This window comes from Ananas comosus, linkage group 5 (genome assembly GCF_001540865.1).
Source record: "Ananas comosus cultivar F153 linkage group 5, ASM154086v1, whole genome shotgun sequence".
NCBI lineage: Eukaryota > Viridiplantae > Streptophyta > Magnoliopsida > Poales > Bromeliaceae > Ananas > Ananas comosus.
The window spans coordinates 1,669,242-1,694,220 of NC_033625.1; the positions used below are offsets into that span (position 1 = coordinate 1,669,242).

The 24,979-nt window shown below is 34.6% G+C and overlaps 3 protein-coding genes across 5 annotated transcripts; 1 reads left to right on the plus strand and 2 right to left on the minus strand.

The window, feature by feature from the left end:
* LOC109709989 (mitogen-activated protein kinase kinase kinase 1) lies at positions 6,680-8,127 on the minus strand. Its single transcript, XM_020232396.1, has one exon. It carries the CDS (start codon positions 7,936-7,938, stop codon positions 6,898-6,900), a length of 1,041 nt encoding a protein of 346 aa, XP_020087985.1. The 5' UTR covers positions 7,939-8,127; the 3' UTR covers positions 6,680-6,897.
* LOC109709991 lies at positions 8,266-10,702 on the minus strand. 2 transcript variants are annotated; one of them, XM_020232400.1, is made up of 3 exons: positions 10,509-10,702; positions 10,301-10,422; positions 8,266-8,653 (listed from the first exon to the last, which is right to left on the minus strand). In XM_020232400.1, exons 1-3 carry the CDS (start codon positions 10,637-10,639, stop codon positions 8,628-8,630), a joined length of 279 nt encoding a protein of 92 aa, XP_020087989.1. In that variant the 5' UTR covers positions 10,640-10,702; the 3' UTR covers positions 8,266-8,627. The 2 variants fall into 2 exon arrangements, with proteins under 2 accessions (XP_020087989.1, XP_020087988.1); XM_020232399.1 differs by having other exon boundaries at positions 8,296-8,653; positions 10,241-10,422.
* LOC109709990 (protein phosphatase 1 regulatory subunit pprA) lies at positions 12,517-16,160 on the plus strand. Of its 2 annotated transcripts, none has more exons than XM_020232397.1 (6): positions 12,517-12,880; positions 13,463-13,693; positions 13,892-14,038; positions 14,120-14,262; positions 14,348-14,462; positions 15,706-16,160. In XM_020232397.1, the coding sequence occupies exons 1-6, from the start codon at positions 12,587-12,589 to the stop codon at positions 15,784-15,786; spliced, it is 1,011 nt and encodes a 336-aa protein (XP_020087986.1). In that variant the 5' UTR covers positions 12,517-12,586; the 3' UTR covers positions 15,787-16,160. The 2 variants fall into 2 exon arrangements, with proteins under 2 accessions (XP_020087986.1, XP_020087987.1); XM_020232398.1 differs by lacking the exon at positions 15,706-16,160 and adding an exon at positions 15,178-15,553.

A 24,979-nucleotide genomic window follows, 5' to 3' on the forward strand; every position in this document is an offset into this window, starting at 1 on the left:
AAATTTAAAAAAAAAAAACTTCAAATACCACCCTATAGATTCGTATTTTTTCACTTTAACACTCTATAGTTTAAAATGTATCAATTTAGTAACTCAGTACCTACGTTAAGGGCCTGTTTGTTTCGAGGGAAGTGGGGTGGAAGTGGGACGGGGGAAGTGATTTTCGGTGAAAACTGACCACTTCCGTTGTTTGGTTCACCGTAATTTTATTACGCCCGAAAGTCCAGTTCACGTAAAATAATGAACTTGACTTCGCCCTCCCATGGGGCGAAGTCAATTCCGGTGAAGTGAAAAAAAGGCAAGAATGGATTAATGTGTTAGGGTTACCTCTTCTAAAATATGATCAAGTTTGATTAGGTAAGCTTTAATATATTTTTTGTTTAATTTGTACATTTAGAAAATGATGAAAAATGAATTTGTTAAATGTTAATAATTTTTTAACTTTAGAATTTTATTTGTTGCATTATTATAATTTATATGCAAACAAATAATATAATTTTTTAAAATTTTATTTTATAATTATACATATATATAATTATATACATATATAATTATATTAATTTTATTTATTATAATTTATTATTCACTATAAGTTACAAAATAGACAATAATATCACTTTAAAGGTAAGTATACCGGGGGTGGACAGCTACACTTTTTACGTCATCTACTTCCTACCAAACAAACAACAGAACTCACAGAACTGCACTTCCACAGTTAGAAACAAACAGCAGAAGTGAAGTAATTTTCACCCCAACTCCACTTCAACTCAAAGTCCACTTCCACCCCAAGTCTACTTACGTTGAAACAAACATACCCTAACTTTTTGTTAAATTATATATAAAAACTTCATATACCATACTTATAGTCTATCGAATATTTACTTTAATACTCTTTAATTTTAACTTTATTACTGGTTTAATAAAAAAATTAATAAAATAAATAAATAAATAGAATTACAGAGTATAAATATAATATATTTTAAATCATAGGATACTAAAATAAAAAAAATAAGAAACATCGAAAGTGATATTTAAAGTAAAAAAAAAAGAAAAGAAAAAGAGGATCGGTTGGCGTGGCTCGGGTGCGTGGCTCAGAGAGGACAGAATTATGATAGTTTTGGCATGCGTCTCGGTCTCTTCATCCTCCTCTGCTAATTTAATTATTTAATTATTTAATATATTTAATCTTTACTCACATGAGAATTATTAATAATTTCCACCATAAAATTGTGTTACATGATGTATGCAACCAAGGTGGGTGCATGCATGACACACAAATATATTATATAGCATGCATGATTTAGCATGTATGATGAGGTTGGTGTCCTTCGCGTATGAAAGAAATAACTTTGGATTAAAGAAAAAAAATAAAATAAATCTTTTTTTGAGTGAAAGACAGATAATTACTGGCTTTTTTTTTAGAAAAAATAAATTCAGTTAAAAATATGAAACAGTCCAAATTCAAAATCTAATTATTATAAATAAATTTTAAATTAAATTTGTTTTTTAAAAAATAATAAAGTAGTATACTATCTTTATCTTAACGGATAAATAGTTTATGTAATTATTTAAATTATGTATATCAATCATGCATTTTTTTTTTTTTTGAAAGATAGATAGCACGTTATCCGCTTCGTTTATTTCATTTAGAAATAAACTTAGCTGGAAATGTGAATCAACTAGGATTCGAACTTGGGTCTCGGGTACCAACTACAAAACCTTTTGCAACTTGCTCTAGGGACGGTTGGAAATGCAAATTTTTTTTTAATATTGTGTATATTAAAACATCAATAATTTTTAAAGACAATGTATTAGAAAACTTATAATGTGCTCTTATAGGAGTAACACTCACCCGTCCCTATCCACATGTATGGGCGAAAACATGTATACTATTTATAGCATTGATGTTGATTATTAATAAATAGATTCAGTAAGTCACCATAATAAAAAGTCTTTTGAGTAATATTAATGTGACATGTAAGATAGTAAAAAGTATAAACAACTAAGAGTAAATGATGATTTTATATTCCAATAAAACTTAAAAATATTTTATTTTTGTAGTAGTTACTTTATATAAAATAATTGTAATTAAGCAATCTTTTTTTTACCGTAATATATATATATATATTAAATTCGACTCCATGCTTGCTCATAAATCTCGCATTAATTTACTAGAGAAATAAAACATTGATGGAAAATTTTAAAAAATAATAATAAAATAAAGACAACTGTAACGAGCAGCTTTTTTTTTTCACGTAATAGTGGGATGATGGACACCTGAACCATATAAGACTCACGGTGTATAGTCCAAAAATGTGATGTGATGGAAATGGATTCGGATCTCTGATTACATACTGTACCCGTGTACCGTATGTATATAACTTTTAGTCTAATCAAATCAATAGTGTTACATTTGTGAACTTATATGGATGCAACGTCCAATTTGGACGGCTATGATTGATCCATCCTAAATTTGGTGGGTTAGATTTTAAGATTCATGGATTGGTATCTCTCGTGCATCCACAGTATCTAAAGTGCGCCAATAATTGTGCCAATGCATGCAACAGCTGTACTGCGGGGCTTGAACGGCTCAGATCTGTGGGAGTGTACCGTAGGAGGCCGTACGCGATGAAGTAACAACGAAGTGCACGAATGTGATAGATTCTATCTTATGGGCCATGGTGGTGGTGGTGGTGGTGGTATATAGATGTACTAGAGCTGGCACAGTTTACTAGTAATCACGTATATGCATAAAACTTAATTTTCGCAGGTCAAATTAATATTGCTCGTGAAAAAACAAAAGATTTATATATGTAGATGCGTCGTATTATAATTGTTAGCATCCTAATACCATATAAGTATAATGTCTCAGAGAAAATTAAGAGTATCTAACAATATATGCTTGTTCTCGATCAGAATATATCATATCTTATATTTTTTATTTTATTTTTTTGTCTGAAGTGGTAGGATATGACACATTTTCTATAGAAAAGATTTTGATTCTAGCCATCGTAAGTAAATGATTTAAGACTTTATTGCGATGGAATTTCTGAGTCTTCGAATATTTACGGACAAAGATGAAAAAAAAAGACAAAAATAAGGATTCTGAAAGGTTAAGCTATATATTCAGCGGCTAATAAGTTAACTATTTATGATAAACTCATCTATTTCTCAGCGGCTAATAAGTTAACTATTTATGATAAACTCATCTATTTCATTTTTGAAGTGAATGATTGAGGTTGTTCCCTAATTGAAGGCTAATGTGGTATGTGCTAAATATATATTTCATTCGACCAATAATCACAGCACAGTGTTATAACTTTTTTATTTAATGATATTCTTTTATTGATTATCCTCAAGCATGAAGATGTCATGCATGTGCATGCCACATAAAAATTAATCCGATCTTTGATTATTAATTAATATTTTAAATTATTAATTTATATTTTTATTTGATGCGAAGCTCATTAGTGGAGTGACACGTGGCCCCACCAGTGGGCCCCATTACAATGATATGTAACTGTTACAGGGAAGGCTCCGCTTTGGGCAAGCGGAGGAAACCGCCATGCGGATTCGGGCGAGGGAGGAGACAAGCGGATCCTGTCACCGCAGTCTCAGGAAAGAATATGGTGGGCCCCCCACGCACCCCTGGAACTCCTTGAATGAGGAGCATCTCACAATTTTCTTATTTATTTAATTATTTCTTTTGATATTTTGTTACATGAATGATATTTTTAAACTGCACGTAAAATCAAATTAAATCTTTACACTTTTACATTTCTTAAAAAAAAAAATCTTTACACTTACTAGTACTTACTTATTTTTAATAAATGCAAGATAAATTTATATGATTTTATCAGATTGAAACAGCGATAGTAATAAAAAATAAATAGTTGAACAGCAATATCGATAAAATTACTGTGAGGAAGTGATGAGTAACAACCACATCATAATTAACACAATGGAATTACCTAAATCTAATCACATTTAATTTTTTTCAAATAAATAATCAAATTTGATATCCTAATTTGTTAATACCAATGTTACATTTTATTTATTCAGGCCAATTTTTTTTTGTCGCGTAGTTTATTGATTACTATTTTTGTATATATATTATAAAATTATATTGGGAAATAAAAAAAAATTGTAAAAAAGTACAGGATCATTTATTATTTTTACGAGGAGAATAAAGTTAGATTAATAATAAAATATGTATTAAAATTAAAATAATAGAACGCCACAATGCCTTTTAATTTTTTTTTAAAAAAAGAAAAAAAGCGATAGGTGGGACCCACGAGCGGCGGAGTAGCAAAAAGTGGGAACTTGTCCTCTGCGTGCGCTGGACAGTGACGTGTCACTTCGCTCCATCCAACGAATATGCGCCCCCCGCCCCCCCTCCCCTGTTTCCTTTTTCTTTTTTTTTTAAATAATTTCAAGATAAATTTAATTTAATGCCACCACTCTCGGCTTTATTAAATATTTTACTTACATTTATTGCGGCATATTTTAATGCGCACTAAGCTATCATGTTACCGCAACATATCTGTAAATATCAATCTAATAAAAAGCGAGTTAAAAATAGTTTTTTTTTTATTTTTTAAGAGATAGATAATACGCTACTCGCATCGTTTATTTCATTTAGAAATAAATTTAGCTGAAAATATGAATGAACTAGAATTCGAATTTGCGATCTCGGGTACCAACCACTAAACCCTTTGCCGCTTGCTCTAAAAACGGTCGGTGGTTAAAATTAGTTTTAATACTTTCGCACACATGTATAGTGAATGTTGGGTGGTTTTAATTCAACACCGATATCATATTTTTCTAAAAAATTCATTAAATTGATAATGGCTCGAGATTTGTCTTAAAAGTTTCATAAAGGATCTAGATTTGGGACCTATTTCACATTTTGTAAAATGTGAGTTATTGTGTAAATCAAATTCGGCCTTTTGGACTCGAAATTTAATTTCGGCTTCGCACTGTAATGAATATTCCATGCAATGCCTAGATTGAGATCTGAACATACTAAGCCATAAATAAATCTATATATATCTAAGTTGGATTTGGATTAAATTTACGACTTATTAAGGTCTCATTTGGTATCCTACTATCCTGTATGTTTTAAATTTGTTTAAAAATAAAATTTTTTATATACGAAAAGGTGAAGTGGACTGCCGATTGCTTGCAATCTTTTTATATAAAATATTATTTGACAATAAATTAAAAATAAAATTTTGAAAATAATTTTTTTTTGCTTCCAATTTTTTTAAAAAATAAGTCGTCATCTACCATTTGACACAAAAAAAGAGTATTTTTTCTAACCCATCAAATTATATAGAATTAATATAAGAAAATAACAACGATACCAAACAAGGCCTAAGATTTTTGATCAAACACTCTTCAAATTAAATTATATATTTTCTTCGTATTATTGTTATAATTTAATATAACAAAGACGGCGGTGACAGCGGCCGCGCCGCGGTGGCGGTGGTGGTGGGGTTAGAGACCAGTGGTGGTGCACTTAGCCGGAAAAAAGGAAAAAATTTGGTGCATCTTTTATAATTTAGGTAGGCCCATTTTAAACATAACAAAATAAGATAAGCTTGTTTATGCGCAAGGAGTCCTAGTCCTAAATGAGCACCACAATCCCACTAACACCCCCCACTTTTAGCACCAACTCTTTCATTTCTTAGTTAACATAAAGTGTTTCCTCTATGGATTGTAAAAGTTTAATGTGAAACCCACCATTTCCAAAGATTGGAGAATTTGAACGATTAAGGTCTCGTTTGGAATTATAACAATTTTTTCTATGTTTGTTAAATTTGTTTAGCAATAGAAACTGAAAAATTTATGGCCATTCACATCTCTTTCTTTGATAGTGCTAGTTTCTACTTGACGGAGATGTTTCGCAAGTGAACCATCAATCGATCTGATAAAGAGTTCGATCTGATAGCGTGTAGGGTCCGTTTGCTTTGCTGCAATCGTCTTGTCCAAACTCTCACGAGTTACGCAAACTTTGCGGAGCTCACCGACGTTCGTGGGATATATTTGTGCAGGTCAGAGCAAAGCGCAGAGTTCGATCGCATGATCCAAAAAAAACGGAGTTCTTCGAGTTTAGGACACTGCACTTTTGCCTTGGAGTTCAAGGAAAACAACCGACATTGTGAAGTTACCGACCGTCCCTAGCGCAAGTGTTAAAAGGTTTGGTGGTTGATATCCGAGGTCCCAAGTTCGAATCCTAGTTGATTCACATTTCCAGCTAAGTTTATTTCTAAATAAAATAAACGAAGCGGGTAGCATACTACCTATCTCTCAAAAAAAAGACACTGCGAAGTTGTTCTTACCCTTGAATGCAGCAGCCTAATGCGTTTTCCATAGAACTGTAAATGGACCTGATCATGATGGTCCAGCTAGAGGCCCAGCTCTGTTCTGAGCACAAACTCATGCTAAATCGTTTCATGATGAGTTAGGCTGTAAATGTGAAACATTAAGTAAGAGAATTTATTATTTCGTAACTTAAGCTTTTGTAGATAAATAGCTGTTTCCTACGAGATTTGGCTATTAAAAGGAGGTAGGTGAAACCTTAATTTGAGGCTTTTTAACAATCAGAAAAATAAGTGGGACACGCTCTCAAATAGTTATTACTCCATCAATACTTTACAAAAGCTTAAGGTTAGTATCTTGGCATTAAGGTTAGTATCTTCCAAAAAATTAGGCAGGATAGATATCGGAAATTTTCGAAAATAAGACTCGAGAGGTGGACAAGTTCTTTATTTCTTTCACCAGCATTATGATTTTTTTTTTTTTTTTTTTTCGAGTTTCAACTAGAGAGAAACTACATATATACAAACTACTCCTGGGATCATAACCTGCGCGTTCAACTCAAACCCATTGTTATTATCCTCCACATGATCCCTCCACAGCCTCATCGTCGGCGTTCATATTCTCCGTCTCCTCCTCCTCGCTAACATAAGCTGAGAGGTTGATGTAGCGGTTGCGTTCCCTCCGCTCCCTCCATCGCGCCCTGCACACCACGCAGCTCGCCGCCCTCCTCCCCCGGCTCCTCTTCCACCTCGTCATGCACTCCCCGTGCACCCAGTTCCCGCACGCGCTGCACACGGCCACCTCCTTCCCGTCTCCTCCATCCCCCGCCCCCATCTCCTCCAAACACACCGGGCACGTCCCCCCTCCGTCCCTCGCGCGGACCGTGTCGCCCTCCCCGTCCCCGGCCGCTGCGGGACGCCGCCCGGAGAAGAGCTCGTGGAACCTCGCGCGTGCCCGGGCACCGGCGAGGACGCCGGGCGCTGTTGGGGCCGCCAGGAGCCGTGCCAGCTGGCATGGCCGCAGCTGGCGGCGCCAGACGCACGCGTCGTTGAAGGAGAGGCCGAGGACACGGAGGAGGACGAAGAGGACGTGCTTGCACGGGACGGGGGCGCGGTCCGGGCAAGTGCAGGAGGGGGCGGGGGCGGAGAGGGTGACGGCGTAGACGTTGCCGGTGGCGCCGAGGACGAAGAAGTCAGGGCCGACGCGGTGGAGGAGGCGGAGGCGGTGGCGGAGGGCGCGGACGATGCGGTCAGCGACCTGCTGGGCCGGATCAGCGTAGCGGGTGGGCTGCGGTGGGGAGTTGGATCCGACGGACTCCATGGGTTGGGTGTGCAGGTGTGACTGCGGTGGGTTGGGGTGTTTTCTGTAACAGAGGAGGAGGGATGGTTGTGGAAGAAGAGGGGGAATGGGATGCGTTGAGTGCTGTGGAAGAAGGAAGGATGGAGTACGGGCGAGGAGTGGCGGTTGATTAACGGGCGGGAAAGGGAGAGTAGATATGCCAAGTAACTTTGGGCTCAAGCCAACTGTGGCTTCGAACCCAAACCCATTGCTGACGATCAGTCTCCGGATTACGTCAAAGATGGGTCGGATGATAAGATCCCTTCGGATCACCATTCCATCCAATGAGTTACACGCTATTTAAAATCCAGCTTGCCACAACACGCACGAATTGAAAAAAGAAAAAAAGAAAAAAAGAAAAAAAGCAAAAAAAAGAAAAAGCAAAATCGTAATAGTTAATCAACTCACGTTCGTCACTTCCTATATGATTTCCCTGATACACTGTTATGTCCAACTACATAAAATATGTTGTAAATAAAGACAACATTTCAGATATCCAAATCCACAAGAGTTAAAAGCAATTATGTTTCAAAGGCTAGTATTTGATCTGAAAATGGAAAAGATTAATGGAAACAGACCACCATCAAGCCTACAACCAGGTAATTTTCATCGAACTCCGGATATGGTAAAACAAGCCGATAAAAAGGTTCACAACATTAACATATAATTGCAGCAAATACCAAAAGAAAACAAAAAAACACCCAAGGCAAAACAGGACGATCCAACTTGACAAAATTGGTTGCAAAAAAGTGTTTTTGGCAGCTACAATACCCGAATTCGTAACATGTAAATATTTTTCCTTTTCAAGGGAAAATAAATAGGAAGTTACAGAGATACCTAGATTGCCCCGACTACAATTAAAGCTGCACTCTTATGAAAAATAGCTGACAAAAGACGGGGAAAAGAGGAGATCATATTGTAGGGGAAGAGAGACCTAAGCTCCATTAGCCACGGTAAGAAATCTATTATCGAGGCGCGCTAAGACCTGTTTCTGAAAGAAATTCAAAGAAAATTGTTAAGCTTAATTTTCTAAAAGTTTTCCACTAACCACAAAATCACATATAGGACGGAAAAGAAAACAAAAAAGAAAAGAATATAAATGTGCTGAATCATGCAATTCATACAAGGAAAAAGTGAATTGAGTATTGGAATTTTGGTACTCACAATCTAGTTCCATAGAAGGAAGAGAATTAGGTAGCATATCACATATTCTCTCAAAATTGGATGATGCCACGTAATTCATGAAGGATGGAAATCAACGACGATACATTAAAAGAGCATGAAGCATGCTTTCAATACTATTCACAATTATTAGAATGTAGGGATGCACTTAAGGGGTCAAAGGGTCAAACACACTGGATGGTGTTTACATTGTGTATGTGTGCTTTGCCCTGAAGGGCATATAACCTGGTATTTAGTCACTGCAGAAAAACTAGAATTTCTTACACTAATTAATCCCCCTCGAACAAGGATGCGGAATTGCCTGCACTTATTATAATTGTCAGTGAACAGCTAAACAAAGAGATACTCAAGTGTATGTTTGAAGAACTTATTTGCTGATACATCAGGATCAAATATTTACTAAATATTTTCATTATCTAATTACTTCAGCTTTTGATACGCAGACAAAAATGGCAAGAGTAGTTTGGGAGGCCAGAGTTGGCAGATTAAGCTAGCTCAATGTTGCCAAGTTTGACTAGCTGATTAAGTTCAGTATGATATCAACACCAGAAAATGAAGCACGCAATTAAGGGCACAAGCAGCAAGAACCAGGTTGATTGAGATTGAATATCCAGTATTTTTGACTTGCAAGGCGTCAATAAAAGGAAAGTAATCATATAAATTACTTACTTAGCTCCTTGTTTATAACTATACTCGTATTCTAGGGGATCATACAAGGTTGAGTGTATTGTCAACTGTGGGGCGGGATATTATATAAGTTGTATTTTGGGTTATGGGCAAAGATAAGCTATGATGGTGTCAACATGTCCGTTCACTGGTCGTTTCATCATAAGAAACACCATAAATGATAAAAATTATCAGTGTAATCAGCAAATATTACTGTCTTTTCTGTTGGCAATATGCATTACACAACCAATACAAACATTCTTGGTGTTAAGTTTGCCGAAATATAAATATGAGCCCTAAACCTGTCCAAACATAACTTCAATAATGAGATTTTAAAATGCAGAAAGAGTATTCTTTGCAGTAAAATAAATTATTATCACACTAACATTACGATTTGTATCTTTTGACTTAGTTCCCAATTACGTTTAACTTCGCAAAACCAGTGCTTACACTAGTTGCTTTTCGAAATCTCTCGGTAGATAAAGACCTAATTTTTATTCTCTTTTTCCAAACAATTAAACTCATGACATTATGAGAATATAGATCACAACCATAATTCCAATCAACAGGTCAATTATCACCCTTGCATCCATAACCAATCAATTTGTCAACCCCAGCATGACCGAACATTGTAGGTGTAATCCTAAGATAACAAGAGCGTACTAAGCAGTGTACTCATTCAAATGAAGGAACTAAAATGGGAGGGGAACCGAAAGATCCAGTGGCTTACTCAACAAAAGAAACAAAACAATTGGAGATCAGACTCCTGGATTCGAGCTGCAGAGCGTACCCTGCGACAGAGATCTCGAGCTCCCCGCGGAGTCGATCCCGAGGCGCGACGTGAGCCGAGCCGACGACACCACGCTGTGGAGCGGAAGCAACGATTGGAGGGTACCCAGTCGCGGCGAAACCCTGAGAGAACGGAGATCGAACCCTTGAATGAGACCTCAACAGATCAAAAAGGGGGAAGTGGAGAAGCTGAGAGGAGTTTGAGTTACCTCGTGAAGGGAGGCGGAGGAGCACGAGCAAGGGGAGCGGTGGGGGAGAGGAGGGGGCGGCTAGGGTTTCGGGAGGCGTGGGAGAGGAAGGAGGCGACGGGGCGAGAGATCGAGCGGAGGCGCGACGCCATGGATGTGGGAGAGGGAGAGGGCCAAGGAACGACGCAAAGGAGGTTTTAGCGCGGAGAGAATAAAAACCCTAGATGGTTATAAATGATGAACTCGGCTTCGGCGTGAAGTCGGCGTTGGTATCTGATTGGCACAAGCAAAGTCGGCGTTGAGTTGCCCTACTAAGTTTGAAGGAACTATTCGGTTGGTTGGGCTCGAGCCAAGCCAACGAGCCAACATCGAGCTAGCTTAGAATTGCGTGACTGAGCTCGAGCTTGGCGTTTCCCCTAAATCTAATACAGCCCGAACTCTATCACTATTTCGAGTCAAAGTACGGTTAGTTAACAAGAGCTATTCAGCTCAGCTAATTGAAATAAAAGATGAGATGAAAGCAATACATGTCAATAGGCACGTCTATAGTTGATCTGGTGGATTGGTTTCTCTCTTTGGAACTACACTAGAGTTCTATTAATAGCACCAAATCTCGAATTAAGTGAATAATTGGTTGAATTATATGATCTAACTGAAGATAGCCAAAATATTAGATCTACGAAAAATATAATAGCACCACTTGGTGCTATGGATAGTAATGTAGCCGAACTCTTTTTTTGAATTATTACAATATTATTACAATGTTACAACTTAAATTATAATTTTTTTTTATCATTTTTTAAAAAATATTTTAGACTTTTTATATTTTATATAAGTAATATGTTTTGAATTTTTATGTCAAACAGTGCGAGGGACATAATGGATTAATTGTAGTCTTTACATTTAAGGTATTTATTTGAGAGCACAAGAAAATAAAAATTTTAAAATTATTTTTTTACGCTTTAAAATATTTTTAAAAGTGTTACCCATCACTTAGTCGAAATACAATGTAAGTTAACTAACTATGACAAATTTTTCTACTAATATATTATACTATACTATATAAAATTAGTATATAATATAATAATTAAGAAAGTCCGACTATGGTGCTTTGGAAAGCACCAATCATGTAGTGCTTCCAATTTTTTAATCTTTGAAGTAATTTTTTTTGAACATTTTTAATTTTTGAATTGATATTATTCTCCTAAAAGGATTGCTCAACTTTAGAGTATCCACTATCATTCTAATTTCATAATTTTTGATACGATGGTCAAAAAGCTAAAGCACTAACTATTTTATATTTTCAAAAGAATAATAGCTCTATACTAATTAAGATATCATATTATTTTAATATTCACAAAATATTAATAATCAATTAATTAATTAATTTAATTATAATAATTTATAAAAATTTGAATTTAAAATTATAATAAATNTAATATATTATGCTATACTATATAAAATTAGTATATAATATAATAATTAAGAAAATCCGACTATGGTGCTTTGGAAGCACCAATCATGTAGTGCTTTTAATTTTTTAATCTTTGAATTAATATTTTTGAACATTCTTAACTTTTGAATTGATATTATTTTCCTAGGAGACCACTCAATTTTAGGGGATCCACTACCATCGTAATTTTATAATTTTTGATACAAGGAAGCACTAACTATTTTATACTTTCAAAAATATAATAATAAATTTAAAATTTTAATAAATTTAAAATTTTAAACCAAAATATTATGTCAATTTTTTTTGGATTAACTAAAAAGTATTAATTTGGCTAAAATACTATCTTTGAATAAAATAATAGAAAATTTATGTCTATATATATATATATATATATATATATATATATATATATAGACAAAGGGATATGAAATATATTTCTTGTTATGAAAAAGTGACTCTCCAATCTATATGTACACGTACTCTCCAACTATATATACTTTTNCTTCCATCTACGACGTGACAAACAAGGATGTGGCGGTAAGTCGTTGCGATGAGCAGGCATTTAGGGGTTTTGCATATTTTTGGCCCCTTCCTTTCCCTGTCGCAGCATCTCTGACCTTTTCGCCCAACCTCTTTCCTCTCGGCCATGGACAACAATCCGAGCAACGGAGACGAAGAGCCAATGGAGGTGGAGGAGGAGGAGGAGGAGGAGGAGGAGGTGCGGTGCCTCGATCTCACGAGCTACCAACTCCACGATCTTGGCGAGGTCGAGATACCCGAGAGCATCGAGGAGCTGGACCTCACGGCCAATCGGCTATCCAAGCTCGATCCCCGCATCGCGCTTCTCTCTCACCTGAAGAAGCTCTCGCTCCGCCAAAACCTCTACGACGATGAGGGGATCGAGCCCCTATCCCGCTGGGATACGATCTCCGGATTGCATGTATGCCCTAATCGCTGAATCTCCTTACACGTTTCTTATTTTGATGATTCGTTGCAGCATTTGTGTGATTGGATATGAAAACTTCGCAATATCGCATTTATCTCGCCGAATCAGTCCGATAATTTCAATATTAGACTCAAATCTGTTTGGAATGGGCAACTTTCGTCTTATCTTTGATCCGACACGCAGGTTTAATCTAGAAAATTGTTGAAATCTATGAAATAGGGTGTTCATCGAACTATGACATGTGGTATGCATTGAACTAATTAAGCTTTCTAATTGCCCAATGATCACCTGGACCACATATATACAGGAATATGTTGAGATGTTTTAATTTTCTTTACTTCTGCCAGTTTAATTCTGTTGCATATGCATTATTATGTACATGTTATTCGGTAATGTAGAACTTGATATTCTAAGTGCTGAGTCGCATGTCAACTCATTTTGTATGTGCATATCGCACCTTGATAAATAAGTATTTACCCTATCTTTCCTATGGAGTGTAAATGTAATTGAGTTGTTTTAAGGTATATTATGTTAATCAAAGCAGACTATTACTTATCTGAAAGTTTTTTCCTGCAGGAGTTAGTTCTCAGGGATAACAAACTCACAAAGATACCTGACGTAAGCATTTTTAAGAGTCTTCTTGTATTTGATGTCTCTTTCAATGAGATATCTTCCTTAAAGGGTTTATCCAAGGTTTCAAGCACGCTCAAGGAACTTTATGTTTCAAAAAATGAAGTTGCAAAAATGGAGGAGCTTGAACATCTCCATGCATTGGAGATTCTTGAGCTTGGTTCCAACAAATTAAGGGTGAGATTTTGTTGATATTATTAATTTACTGCATCATTAGAAGGCTTCAGATATTTGGGTTTCAACTCTAGAACGAAAAAGCGAACCTTTAGCAAAGTAGTTTTTCTATAACTGACAATTCATAGTCTTTGAATATGAATGCGACAAAACATTCCTGGTTCTTGATGTCCCTCCTTATTGCTTCTGATTTTATTTCAGACAATGGAGAATCTAGCCAACTTGACAAATCTGCATGAGTTGTGGTTAGGAAGAAACCGTATCAAGACTGTTAACTTATGTGGGCTGAAGTCTATCAGAAAATTAAGTTTGCAGAGCAACAGGTTGACGTCCATGGCAGGGTTTGAAGTATGTAAAACAGTGTAACCTCGTACTGCTAGTTAATTCATTGTTGGAGTTTTATTTCTACTCATGGTTCATCATTCTCAGGAATGTATTGCATTGGAAGAACTATATCTGAGCCATAATGGTATTCAGAAGATGGAAGGCTTATCCACCTTGCAGAACCTTCGTATTTTGGATGTTTCATCTAATAAGTTAACAGCTATCAACGATATTGATAAACTGACAAAGTATAAATCCCTGTCCTTCGTATACTCACCCCCTCAACCGTTAATTCTCTTTCCTTTTCTTAGTGCTTTTTATTGCACTTTGCAGATTAGTGGACTTGTGGTTGAATGACAACCAAATAGCATCACTAGAAGGTCTGGAAGCTGCTGTAGCTGGCTCCAGGGAGAGCCTTACAACAATCTATCTCGAGCACAATCCATGTGTATGTTGTTCTAATCTTTTACATGAACTGATTTTGGTGTTTTAATTGGATTTTTTGAACTCTATATCCTTTATTTAGGCATTAAGGTAGCATGTTTTCTCCTTATAGGTTTATTGCAACTTGCCCATTTCATTTTCTACTTAACCTTTGGCCACCTGCTTAATTGTTAAAGACTTATTGTAAGTGCCTGAAAAATGCAAATGTCAGCAGTCTTTTTATTTTTTGTGGATATATGGATTTCAGCCTTTCATAGGTGAGGTGAAAGGGTGTTTTGCTTTCCGTCTATATATTCATCACTTTCTTTGCTACATGAGCTGCCCACTTCTTTTATTTTAAATTCACGATTCTTTTCCAGATGTTGAATGTGTACTTCACATTCTTCTTTTGTTATAGTTTGCAAACTCTCACGCATACTCGATGAATGGTTAAAATAAAGTGTTGGTTGATAGAAAGGTGATTGTATACAATGCACGAACTACTAATTAGAAAACCAACGACAAGTTGCTTTCTGGCTCCTCAATGTATTGTACTTTGTCCTTGAGGGCTAGTAAATCTGCACACCTGTCTATGTACATGCGTAGGATGCAGTGCTGCTACCTGTTCATTCTTGTACTCTAGAATCTAGGCTGGTGACTGCATAACCCCAAACTGCAATCTGCATATGCATTGTTGTTTCATGCGTGATTTTGCTAACCATTGGGTTTGAATATCATAGGTATTAAGTAGCTGGTAGGTTACGAACAGGTACAAAAAGGAGAATGCCTTGTTTGAACCAGGAAATGGCCTCTTGGATCCACCACTGAGACATGCGTGTAGTGTCCTTCGTTCATGACCAAATTCTAAGAGGGTTGGCAGTGCGCCATAATGTTGTTCTGTACCACGAACTTTTGATTTCTTTCTAGTGATTATCTTGCATTTCTGCAGCATTGTTGCTCATGGTTTCTCACTTGACTGAGAAGCTCTAGAGTTTTTCTGCCAAAAGCTGCCCCTCTGCCTCTTGATTAGAGAAGTTGTTCTAAAAGCTCGGCCAAATGTATACTTTCTTATGTAAACTGATACTCTTATCAAAACTAATCTCTCAACATTATGCATAATTAACAAGCAACTTGATTTTGCTGATGTGTTTAAAATAGCCAACAAAACCTTGTCTTATGATTTCTGAACTTACAATGATACCATAATTTGTGATGGACGACAGTAAACATTGTATCGATCTTTTCTTATGATCTATGTTTTTTTGCAGGCTTCCTCTCCAAATTATACCTCTACTTTAAAGCAAATATTTCCAAATATTCAGCAAATTGATTCGGATATATTGATGTGAGCAATCAATTGAGCATCTCATGTGGCAGGCAATAGAAAATCATGAGATGGGATGTTTCGAGAAATGAGCTAAAGGGGTGGCAATTATCAATTAAAATCCGAACGATCAATCGTCTGTTGAGCAATATATATTCTCTGCTTTGGGATACAGTTTTCATGCTCCCAAAGTTTGTTAATTGTTTACCTTTATGACAGTTTCACTGATCAATCGTGTTAGCTTTGAGATTAAAGCGTCTTGTAAGAGGATAGAGAACTTTTGTATTTTGACTTAGAAAGGTTCAGAATGTTTGCTATCCGAAGTTAAATTGATAAATAAATTTTCGAGGTAAGCACCTGTATTTGATTCTGTACTTAAGTAGCAAGAATTTTGAGACATATGCAGGTGCATTATTCTACAGATGAAAGTGGAACTGGATGTAAGAGCTGCTGTGATGGGTATTATCGTAAATTCGTACTTCAACATTTTTTCTCAAGTATCATCTGGTAATGGATATGCTTAAATGAATTAGGCTATTATGCTATTAATAGTACCAAGTCATTGATGTTATTAGATTTTCAGTCCTTAAATGAAGGAATTCATGATTAGGATGATAATAGTTCCGTATAGTTGAGTGAGTTGTTTCTTGAATAGTATGATTTAACGAATGAAAATGATCAAATGAATAGATCTAATGATGAAAAATTTTGATAGTATTAAGTGTTTGGTGTTATTGATAGCATACTAGCCGAATTCTGGTTAAATATCTTCTATTCTAAAGGCGCAATCATCGGTACTGGAATCCCTGAACTGTTTGATGTTTTGAGATGCATCGTAATAAGATACTTTCGAGATTAATTGAACGCGGAATTAAGTGCTTCCAAACGCACCTGCATATTATTACATCCACTGTTACTGCTTCCAAACGCCAACACTACTGCCATTTTACCTATTAGATGAAAACTACCCTCTTCTCATCATCATCGTAATTTTAATGCTCTCCCAAAACAGTAACTTTTTTTTTTTTAATCTTTTATTGAGTAGCCCCGAGTTTTATGCAGTAGCATCGAGCCTGGAGAAAATGTAGGCCCGGATCAATTGAGTAAGATGGGCTCAGTCCATAACCTAATAATAGTAATAATATAAATGTGTTTTTGGGCCGGACCTGGTGTTCTTACGATTTTATCAACGGGCCTAGCTTTTGTATTCACGTCCAACCCAAAAGAAAAAGGAAAAAAAAATGAATAAAAAAGCTCTCTAGAACTTTTGATTAAGGTAAAAAAGTAAAAAGAAAAAAATGTTACTTGTGCATACGCTCTTCATAGGAGTGTAAATCTTGCATCTCTATATTCAAAAATTGATAAATCCTTTAAATTTAAAAAATAGCAAGAAAATAATGGATTAATGTGATTCACAAAGAACTTCGAGGTGTAAAATTTACATTCTAATATAAAATTTATGGATAGTATTAGTCAAAAAAAAAAAAAAAAGTAGTAGTATGAGCTTTAAATTCATACCAAAAGCATGAGTTCTATTTAAAACTTTTGCTCATCGCAACAGTAGGCTGTTGGTAGTGGGGACTTTTCAAACAACAGTACAACTTGTACAACATTTCTAGCTACTAAGGCCAATTGGATAGGCTATAAAATCATAGGCTAGCTTAAGCTACGTACTACAGTTGCTTACAATTAGAACACAACAGCTTTAATACTATTTCAGAACTCACATCATTCATGTTTCATGTTTTGCGTCCTATAATCGTATTTGGTACCACATACCATTAATGATTGGCATCCCTGCAGGTGCGGTTAGATCTTAGGAGTAAAACTTTTGTCAGCAGTCAGCAGTGATATGGACATCTTACAAACATACAGATAAAATTATATAAAATTTACCCCAACTATAGTTCCTTTTTACGGTTGACTTATTTTAAATTTTAACCTTATCATTCGATCTTTTAATTTATTTAATTTAAGTGGGTAAACAACACTTTAATGTCAGAACATATCATTTGCATTTGCAGGTTTACTTAGCATATTTTATTCTATTTTTAAATTAAGCAATTAACTTAATTTTTAAAGTCAAAGTACCGGTGACTAACTCAAATCAAACAAACTTAAAAGACCGAATAGTAGAATCACAATTTTGAAAGGCCGAATAGTTAATTCAAAATAGCCCATAGTTCGATTAAATTTTATAAGTTTTTGCCGAATATATGTATATATATATATATGTTTTAGATTGTAGTCCGTGAATTAACTTTGCAAATATGATGATAAGTTAATTCGTTAGCATTTAAAAATTTTAATGTAGTACATATATAAGTCGAAGCTGGACCATTAATAATTTGTCAGTATTAAAATTGACTCATTAATTATACTTTGTGTCCGTTAAACGACACTCGATTTGCAGTTTTTGACTTTGTCACCCCCACTTTCTTCTAATCCGGCACTGAGCAATCATTGATTATTCTTTGCAAATCTTATAGTATGTGAATCTCGCTTTCATTAGATATGCTGACGATCATGTTTAAAAAAACTGATACAGGATTAGATTGTTAAACAGCAATTGAACAGTGTTATTTGTGATCATTTCTCTAAACAAATCTTCTTCGTCATAGGGTAGGCTACAAATCGTGCCCTCGGAAATGCCACGTGTCACAATTGTGTTAACTGTCCTTCGATTATCTGACGTGGATTTGCCCCCTCTGAGAAGTCGAAAGCGACTATGAAATTTTTAATGGTGTTTAGATGATTGAAAGCTACTTGTTTTTTTTTTTCTTTATCATTTTTTTTTTCTTTTCTCTCTACACTGGTGCACAACATAGAAATGCCATGTTTCACAGTTGCATTTTAATGGTGGAGATTCATCACAAGGAAGATAAAAGAAAAGGGTTGCTAGGTAGGAACAGTGGATTTTGCTCTCATTATTCTCAAGACTCTACACAGTGTAGCTTTTGATGATTAATGTCCTTTTCCAAGAAAAAGCTTAAGAAGCTTCTTCACTCGACAAAATAAAATTAATAAAAACCGACCATACATAGTTTGTGCCCGCGCAAGATCCAAAATTTAAAATCTAATTACTTTACATTTGTAATTAAATTTATTTTTTTTAAAGAAAATAAAAAATTTAAATAACTTATATGAACTATAGACTATTTTGATTCAACTATCTGACCTTTCAAAATTTTGATTTTTCGTATCCAACCTTTCAATTTCTATAATATAAATAAGTTGATGGCTTTTGGATACAAAATTTACACTAATTGCTAATTTTAATAAATTTATAGTTATATGAACTGCATAAAATATATTATTTAACCCATAAAGATAAAAGATGTGTTAAAATTTTGAAGTTAGAGGATCACTGATTTGCTCAAATTAAATAAATTAAAAATTAGACAGTAAAATTAAAATTTTAAAAATTGACTATCGAAGTGGGTGATAGTTGAGATAAGATTTGTAGTATGCTTCCCTTCTCTCTCAAAAAAAAAAAGTTAAACAAAATAAAATAATAATTCTCTCTCTCTCTCTCTCTGTACTATCTATATATAGCAACATAAGAGTATACTGTATACATCTGAGTACTTGTTCTTTTTATACGTTGTTGCCTTGTTGGTAATGTTGACCTCAATGGCCTCTTTTGTATGTCTTTACGTAGTATGAGATCTAGTAGACCTAACTTGTGGGTCCTAAATGAGTGCATCCAAATGTTTGACATGATTGCAGGTTTACCCTCTCAAAATTATGAATTTCACATAAATGTCCTTCTAAAACGAAAATATCACATATACAAAAAATTTATTACAATTTCCATGTACAAATTTCCTTTGGAATCTTGCTTCTGGTGCAAACCATGCACAAGCTCTATAAGATTTTTTTTTTTTTCTTTTACTTTTTACAATTCAAAGTAATCTACCCCCCGCACGATGAAGGTAATTTTGTGAGACATAAATACAAGCAAAACATGACTTCAAACGACAGCAAATAATTTGCCGATTCTTTCTTTTATGCATGATCTAGATCCTTTGCATTAGACTTATTCGTATAATTAATATTCATATGCCAAAGGGTCCGCTTGTATTTTTTCCACGATTGTTGGGTAGTGGTATCATTTTATGAGAGGCCTTGTTTGTCTTGGCCTCAAGTAGTATGAGCTCACTACGCATGCTTCAGCGCGTAGAAACAAGAACAATGTATATATGAGCTATGTATGCGAACCAATATATATATATAGCTACCAAACTACTTTGAAGGTTCATTTAGATTCTCATTATAATGTCATTTAGGCTCTTAATTATTTAATATATGCATTTGCAGGGGTCTTAGAGAGAGAGAGAGGGAGAGAGAGAGAGAGAGAGTAAAACCAACATTTTCTATGTTCTATACGGACAACCTCTATCGTAGGTGGCAAAAAGTGTAATGGTTGATACTTGAGATTTTAAGTTAGAAATCTAGTTACTTCATATTTTTAGTTGATTAGTTTATATTCATTAAAAAATAAACAAAACGGTCTTTCTCTCTAAAAAAAAAAAAGATAATAAAAATCTTATCTCTCAAAATGTAGAAAACATGCAAGTAGTTGTTGATTCTCTTTGTAGCGTGTAAGTTACTAGAATAGTCTCTCTCTCTCTACTTAGAAAAATCTAACCCACTATCTCCTCTTGCGATATTTTAATGTAAAATGTAATTAATTTTTCCCAAATAGAAAGTCCCCACTAACATGATCAAACAGTGCTCTTTCTAAATTAATCCTAAGGCGACATCACTGGATTCGATATAATCCATAATAAATAGATTAAAAATTCTATTTAATTTTTAAGGACGAGTTTGATTGCTCAATAAAGAATGGGATGTTAGGTATAGTTGTGACATGAAAGGTTAAAAGGCTGATCATGGATTTTAATGTTTCTTCAATCTTCAATCTAATTCATCGGGTGCGTTAACATCATTTCTAATTTTGTACATAAGATTGTATCTATGGGTTAGATTAATGTGTGGATAATCTCTATACTTTTCTATGAAGTAATTACAGGTGGTCCCTAGCTAGTTTTCATGCCTAATTAGCTTATGCAATTTCCCTTTAAATATATTATTTCTGTCCAAAATCCCTTCATAGATATGATATTAATCTATGATATATTTTGGATATTTGTTAATTCATATAATATTAGCTATTTAAGTCGAAGGCTATAGACACCAATATAAGAATTTTCCATGCATGCATTGTACCCATCTTTTGATATTACTTTTTTAAATATCAGTCTCTTGATATTTAAAGTTGCAATTAATTAATCGTTCAAATAATTAAGCTCATGTTAGCTCTTTTTTTTTAGTGCTAATTAATATTGTGACATTCACAAAAGCAAGTGGGGTTCGTGTTATGAGACAGAGGGAGATCTAGAGACGTGTCTATTTCAAAACCTCTCATTTGTACAAATTTAGCATTGGTTGGTTAGAATCCAAAGAAACATAATTAGATATCTCTAAAATGCATGCTAGCTCTAAGTTTTTTTTTTTTTTCCTTTTTTTGAGAGATAGGTAGCACGCTACCCGCTTCGTTTATTTCATTTAGAAATAAACTTAGCTAGAAATATGAATCAACTAGGATTCGAATTTGGGACCACGGGTACCAACCACCAAACCCTTTGCCACTTGCTCTAGGGTCGGTATGCTAGCTCTAAGTTAAGCCTATATATATATATAATACTATATATATATATATATAATATCTATATCCCTATATAGAATTAGGTCTACTCTACTACTTATCGCTCACGGGAGCTCCCGTACTATAAGTGTTGTTTTCGATCTTAGGGCTGTTCAAATCAACGATCCACACCGTTAAATATGATCTAGGGTATATGAATATATAGAATAAAATTTTAGTTCTTTCAGATATCGTTACTAGTAAATAAATTATGTCAAAATGGACGGTGGAATTGAATATCTTTTTAAAATTTGAGCATAGGACTTTTAAAATTTGAGCATATATATATATATATATATATAGAGAGAGAGAGAGAGAGAGAGAATTGAGCTCCTGTACTTTTAAAAGTACTAAGTTATTGGTGCTTATAGATTTTTAGTCATTGGATTAAGAGATATGCGGTTAGAATGATATGGGCCCCCTAGGGTTTAGTGGGTGGTTGGTTGAATAATATAATCTAATGGTTGAAAATGATCCAAGAAGTAGATCTAACGGTAAAAAACTTACAAGCACCAAGTGCTTGGTGCTTTTACAAGCACCGTAGCTGAACTATATATATATATATATTTGTTATTTTTCTACAAGTAAAGGTTTTTAAATCTCCACTTCGGCCCCTGGTCTCGAACGGACCCAACTTCTCGGGTGCAACCCAATCGCCACTAAAGAAGCAATCTGTTTGAGGACTCTACGGTAAGGAATATATAGCTTTAATTAAATTCTCAGTTCATGTAAATAATATTACTGTGGTACATTTTAAAATCAATACGATCATCCTAACCGATCGTTTATTCAATATGTAATTAGTGACATATCTAATGCAAAGATTTTTGATTGATTCTGTTATGATAAAAATCAAAAAGATATAGTTCGTCGGGTGCGAAAATATCAAAAGAGATTCGAAAAAGAGAGAAGAAAAATAAAGTACATAATATTTATATGGTTCGGTCACCGACCTACGTCTACGTGCAAAAACAGAGCGAAAATTTTCATTATAATGAGAGTGGTGTACAAAATATGCCTCTCTCATAAAATCCTAATTCTAAAAATACACTCATACTCTCCCTCATATGCTGCCCCAAATTAATAGAATAAATGGTATATTTATAATAGTGGTTAAATTTTAAGATGATTAGATATGCAAATCCACTAATAAGACTGAAAATATTTTAATTAGATTAGATATAATCTAAATTTAACTTAATGAGATAATCAAAACATAATAGAATTACAAAACCTTGCTTGTTAATGACAAATCCGCAACCCGTAAGTAGAAAGGGTCTCAAAGAATTTCCTACCAACCTACCAATAAGAAGATCAATTGCACTAGAACTCTTGAATAGGGCTAGGTTGCAAGGAATATTCTGAGCATACTTGGACCATTCTAATAGCTGGATCTGAAATATGACTAACTCAGATCCAAATAGAAACTGAACCCTGCAAACATTGCAATCAAAACCAAACATCCTTGGGAATTTCCTTTTCTAGAAAACGCTTGCTCGATCCTCTTATTCTCGCAACCATTGATCACACAAACGGTCCATTGTACGTCCACACGTGTGATGACGATAAGTGGCCCTCTCGGTTTATGCTACCTACATGCAACTAGCTTGAAAGGTGCCCTAATAAATGTATTACTATTGATAATTCAACTTTGCATGTACACGTACAATTAGTAGTTGGGTTATAAATGTTAAATAATCACTAGCTCATGTGCATGAAACTGATGCTTTGGATTTCAAATTAAGTAGAAGTACGTCTACGAAACTAGCCACGAACTTTGGATCATCTGTTCAACTTTTTTTATGTATATATATATATATTCACTAATCTTCAAATTCCTATGAGTTGAATTCTAATTGCCGACGCCTAATGCATCAATGTATCTGCGAATTGCTATCTTCATCCAGCCCGCCGCATCTCATGTCGGTAACTTAGACATCTAGGGCAGTGTTTGGATTGGGGATAAGGGGAGGGATAACCTCTTATCCCTCCCTTTAAACCCAAACGCAAATTTTTTATCCGAGAATAGTAGTTTTCGGATTTCTGGAATAAGCTGATATAGCTGTTCCCACCAACATTTCCATTTTTTATATATAACTATCCACTATTTTTCTTATTTCATATTATCTATCCAAACGCTATTTTTCTTATCCCCGAAAACAACCCAATTTTCATTCAAACGCTATTTTGCTTATCCCTATATTTGTACATATCCCTGTAATATCTAGTTCTGGCTTATATCCGAACCAAACGGTACCTAAGTCATAAGTATATATGAAAGAAAACAACTTATTGATTGTAGAAATTAAACAAGTAAACAGATAAGATGGAGGATAGATAAGAGGAAAATGCGCACATCGATGCACAACTATCTCAAAGTGTAGGCAATACTTTATTGAGTTATTTGAATGAAAAAACTATATGATTAAATAGCAAGGTATAAAACTTTAAAAGGTTGATCCAAGAATTAATAGTATTTCTTTTATACCTTTCAATATTATTTTAAAACATTATCCCTAAAGTGCCCAAAAAAATTATTGCACTGTTCGGTATAAAAAGTCGTTCCATCATTCTATCTACAATACTTGGATAGCTGATGATAACAGTTCGCAAATTATTAAAACTGTTTTGTTTTGATCTAAAATAACCAAATTTATTAAATTTAATCATATTTGAGAATCCGTCCAATCAAAATACATGATATTTTACAAAACTACCGTAACATTATTTTTTTTAAAATAAACAATATATTATCTATTTTATTTATTTATTTAAAAATAAATTTAATTAAAAATATAAATTAACTAATATTCAAATTTGAGATCTTAAATATTAATCATCAAATTCTTTGCAGGGACGGTCCGTTACCGTCACGTTGTTTTAGGGCCGCAAATCTTGAAAAAGTTACTCGAGTAGTGGAAAAGGGGGTGGGGCCCGCGGGGTCGTCGTCGATCATGTCGGGGTGATTTCCTGTCTTTAAAGTACACGTGGCGAGCGTAGGAGATGCCGACAGTCGCTTTCGCAATCCCCCCCGGGCCCGCCCCCACCACCCCCACATTGCTTTTTGATGTTCGCGCCCCGATAGCGACCCGACCCGATTCGCGGTGCTCCCCATCCCCAATGGGTAAGTTTTTTATTATAATTATTTTTAACTCCTCTCTCTCTCTCTCTCTCTCTCTTTCTCATGCTCCTCGTAAGCAACCAAACAACTTCCCAAATAATTTTCCGATAAAAACGTGGTGAACTTGTTTCCACTCCAAAATGATCATTATTTAATTTGAGTTAGTCGATAATATTTTAGTTTTAAATTTTTAAATATATTATTTATATTTATAAATTTAATTAATATATTTTATTTAATTTTCGTAACTATAAATATTCAAGAAAGTAAGTAATCAGTTTAACTTTTAAAATAAAAATATTATTGACTGATTTAAATCTAATAAATTTAAATTTTTAAAAAATTAGATATCTTATTTAAAATAAACTATAATTTAGATAATTGTGC

Excerpts from the sequence above, each read along its gene's own strand:
- LOC109709990 (XM_020232397.1), top strand. The coding sequence starts at position 12,587 with ATGGACAACAATCCGAGCAACGGAGACGAAGAGCCAATGGAGGTGGAG. Across the intron at positions 12,881-13,462 it reads ATACGATCTCCGGATTGCAT|GAGTTAGTTCTCAGGGATAA; the intron begins GTATGCCCTAAT and ends TTTTTCCTGCAG. Across the intron at positions 14,263-14,347 it reads GATATTGATAAACTGACAAA|ATTAGTGGACTTGTGGTTGA; the intron begins GTATAAATCCCT and ends TGCACTTTGCAG.
- LOC109709991 (XM_020232399.1), bottom strand. The coding sequence starts at position 10,639 with ATGGCGTCGCGCCTCCGCTCGATCTCTCGCCCCGTCGCCTCCTTCCTC. Across the intron at positions 10,423-10,508 it reads CCTCCGCCTCCCTTCACGAG|GGTTTCGCCGCGACTGGGTA; the intron begins GTAACTCAAACT and ends CCGTTCTCTCAG.
- LOC109709989 (XM_020232396.1), bottom strand. The coding sequence starts at position 7,938 with ATGGTGATCCGAAGGGATCTTATCATCCGACCCATCTTTGACGTAATC.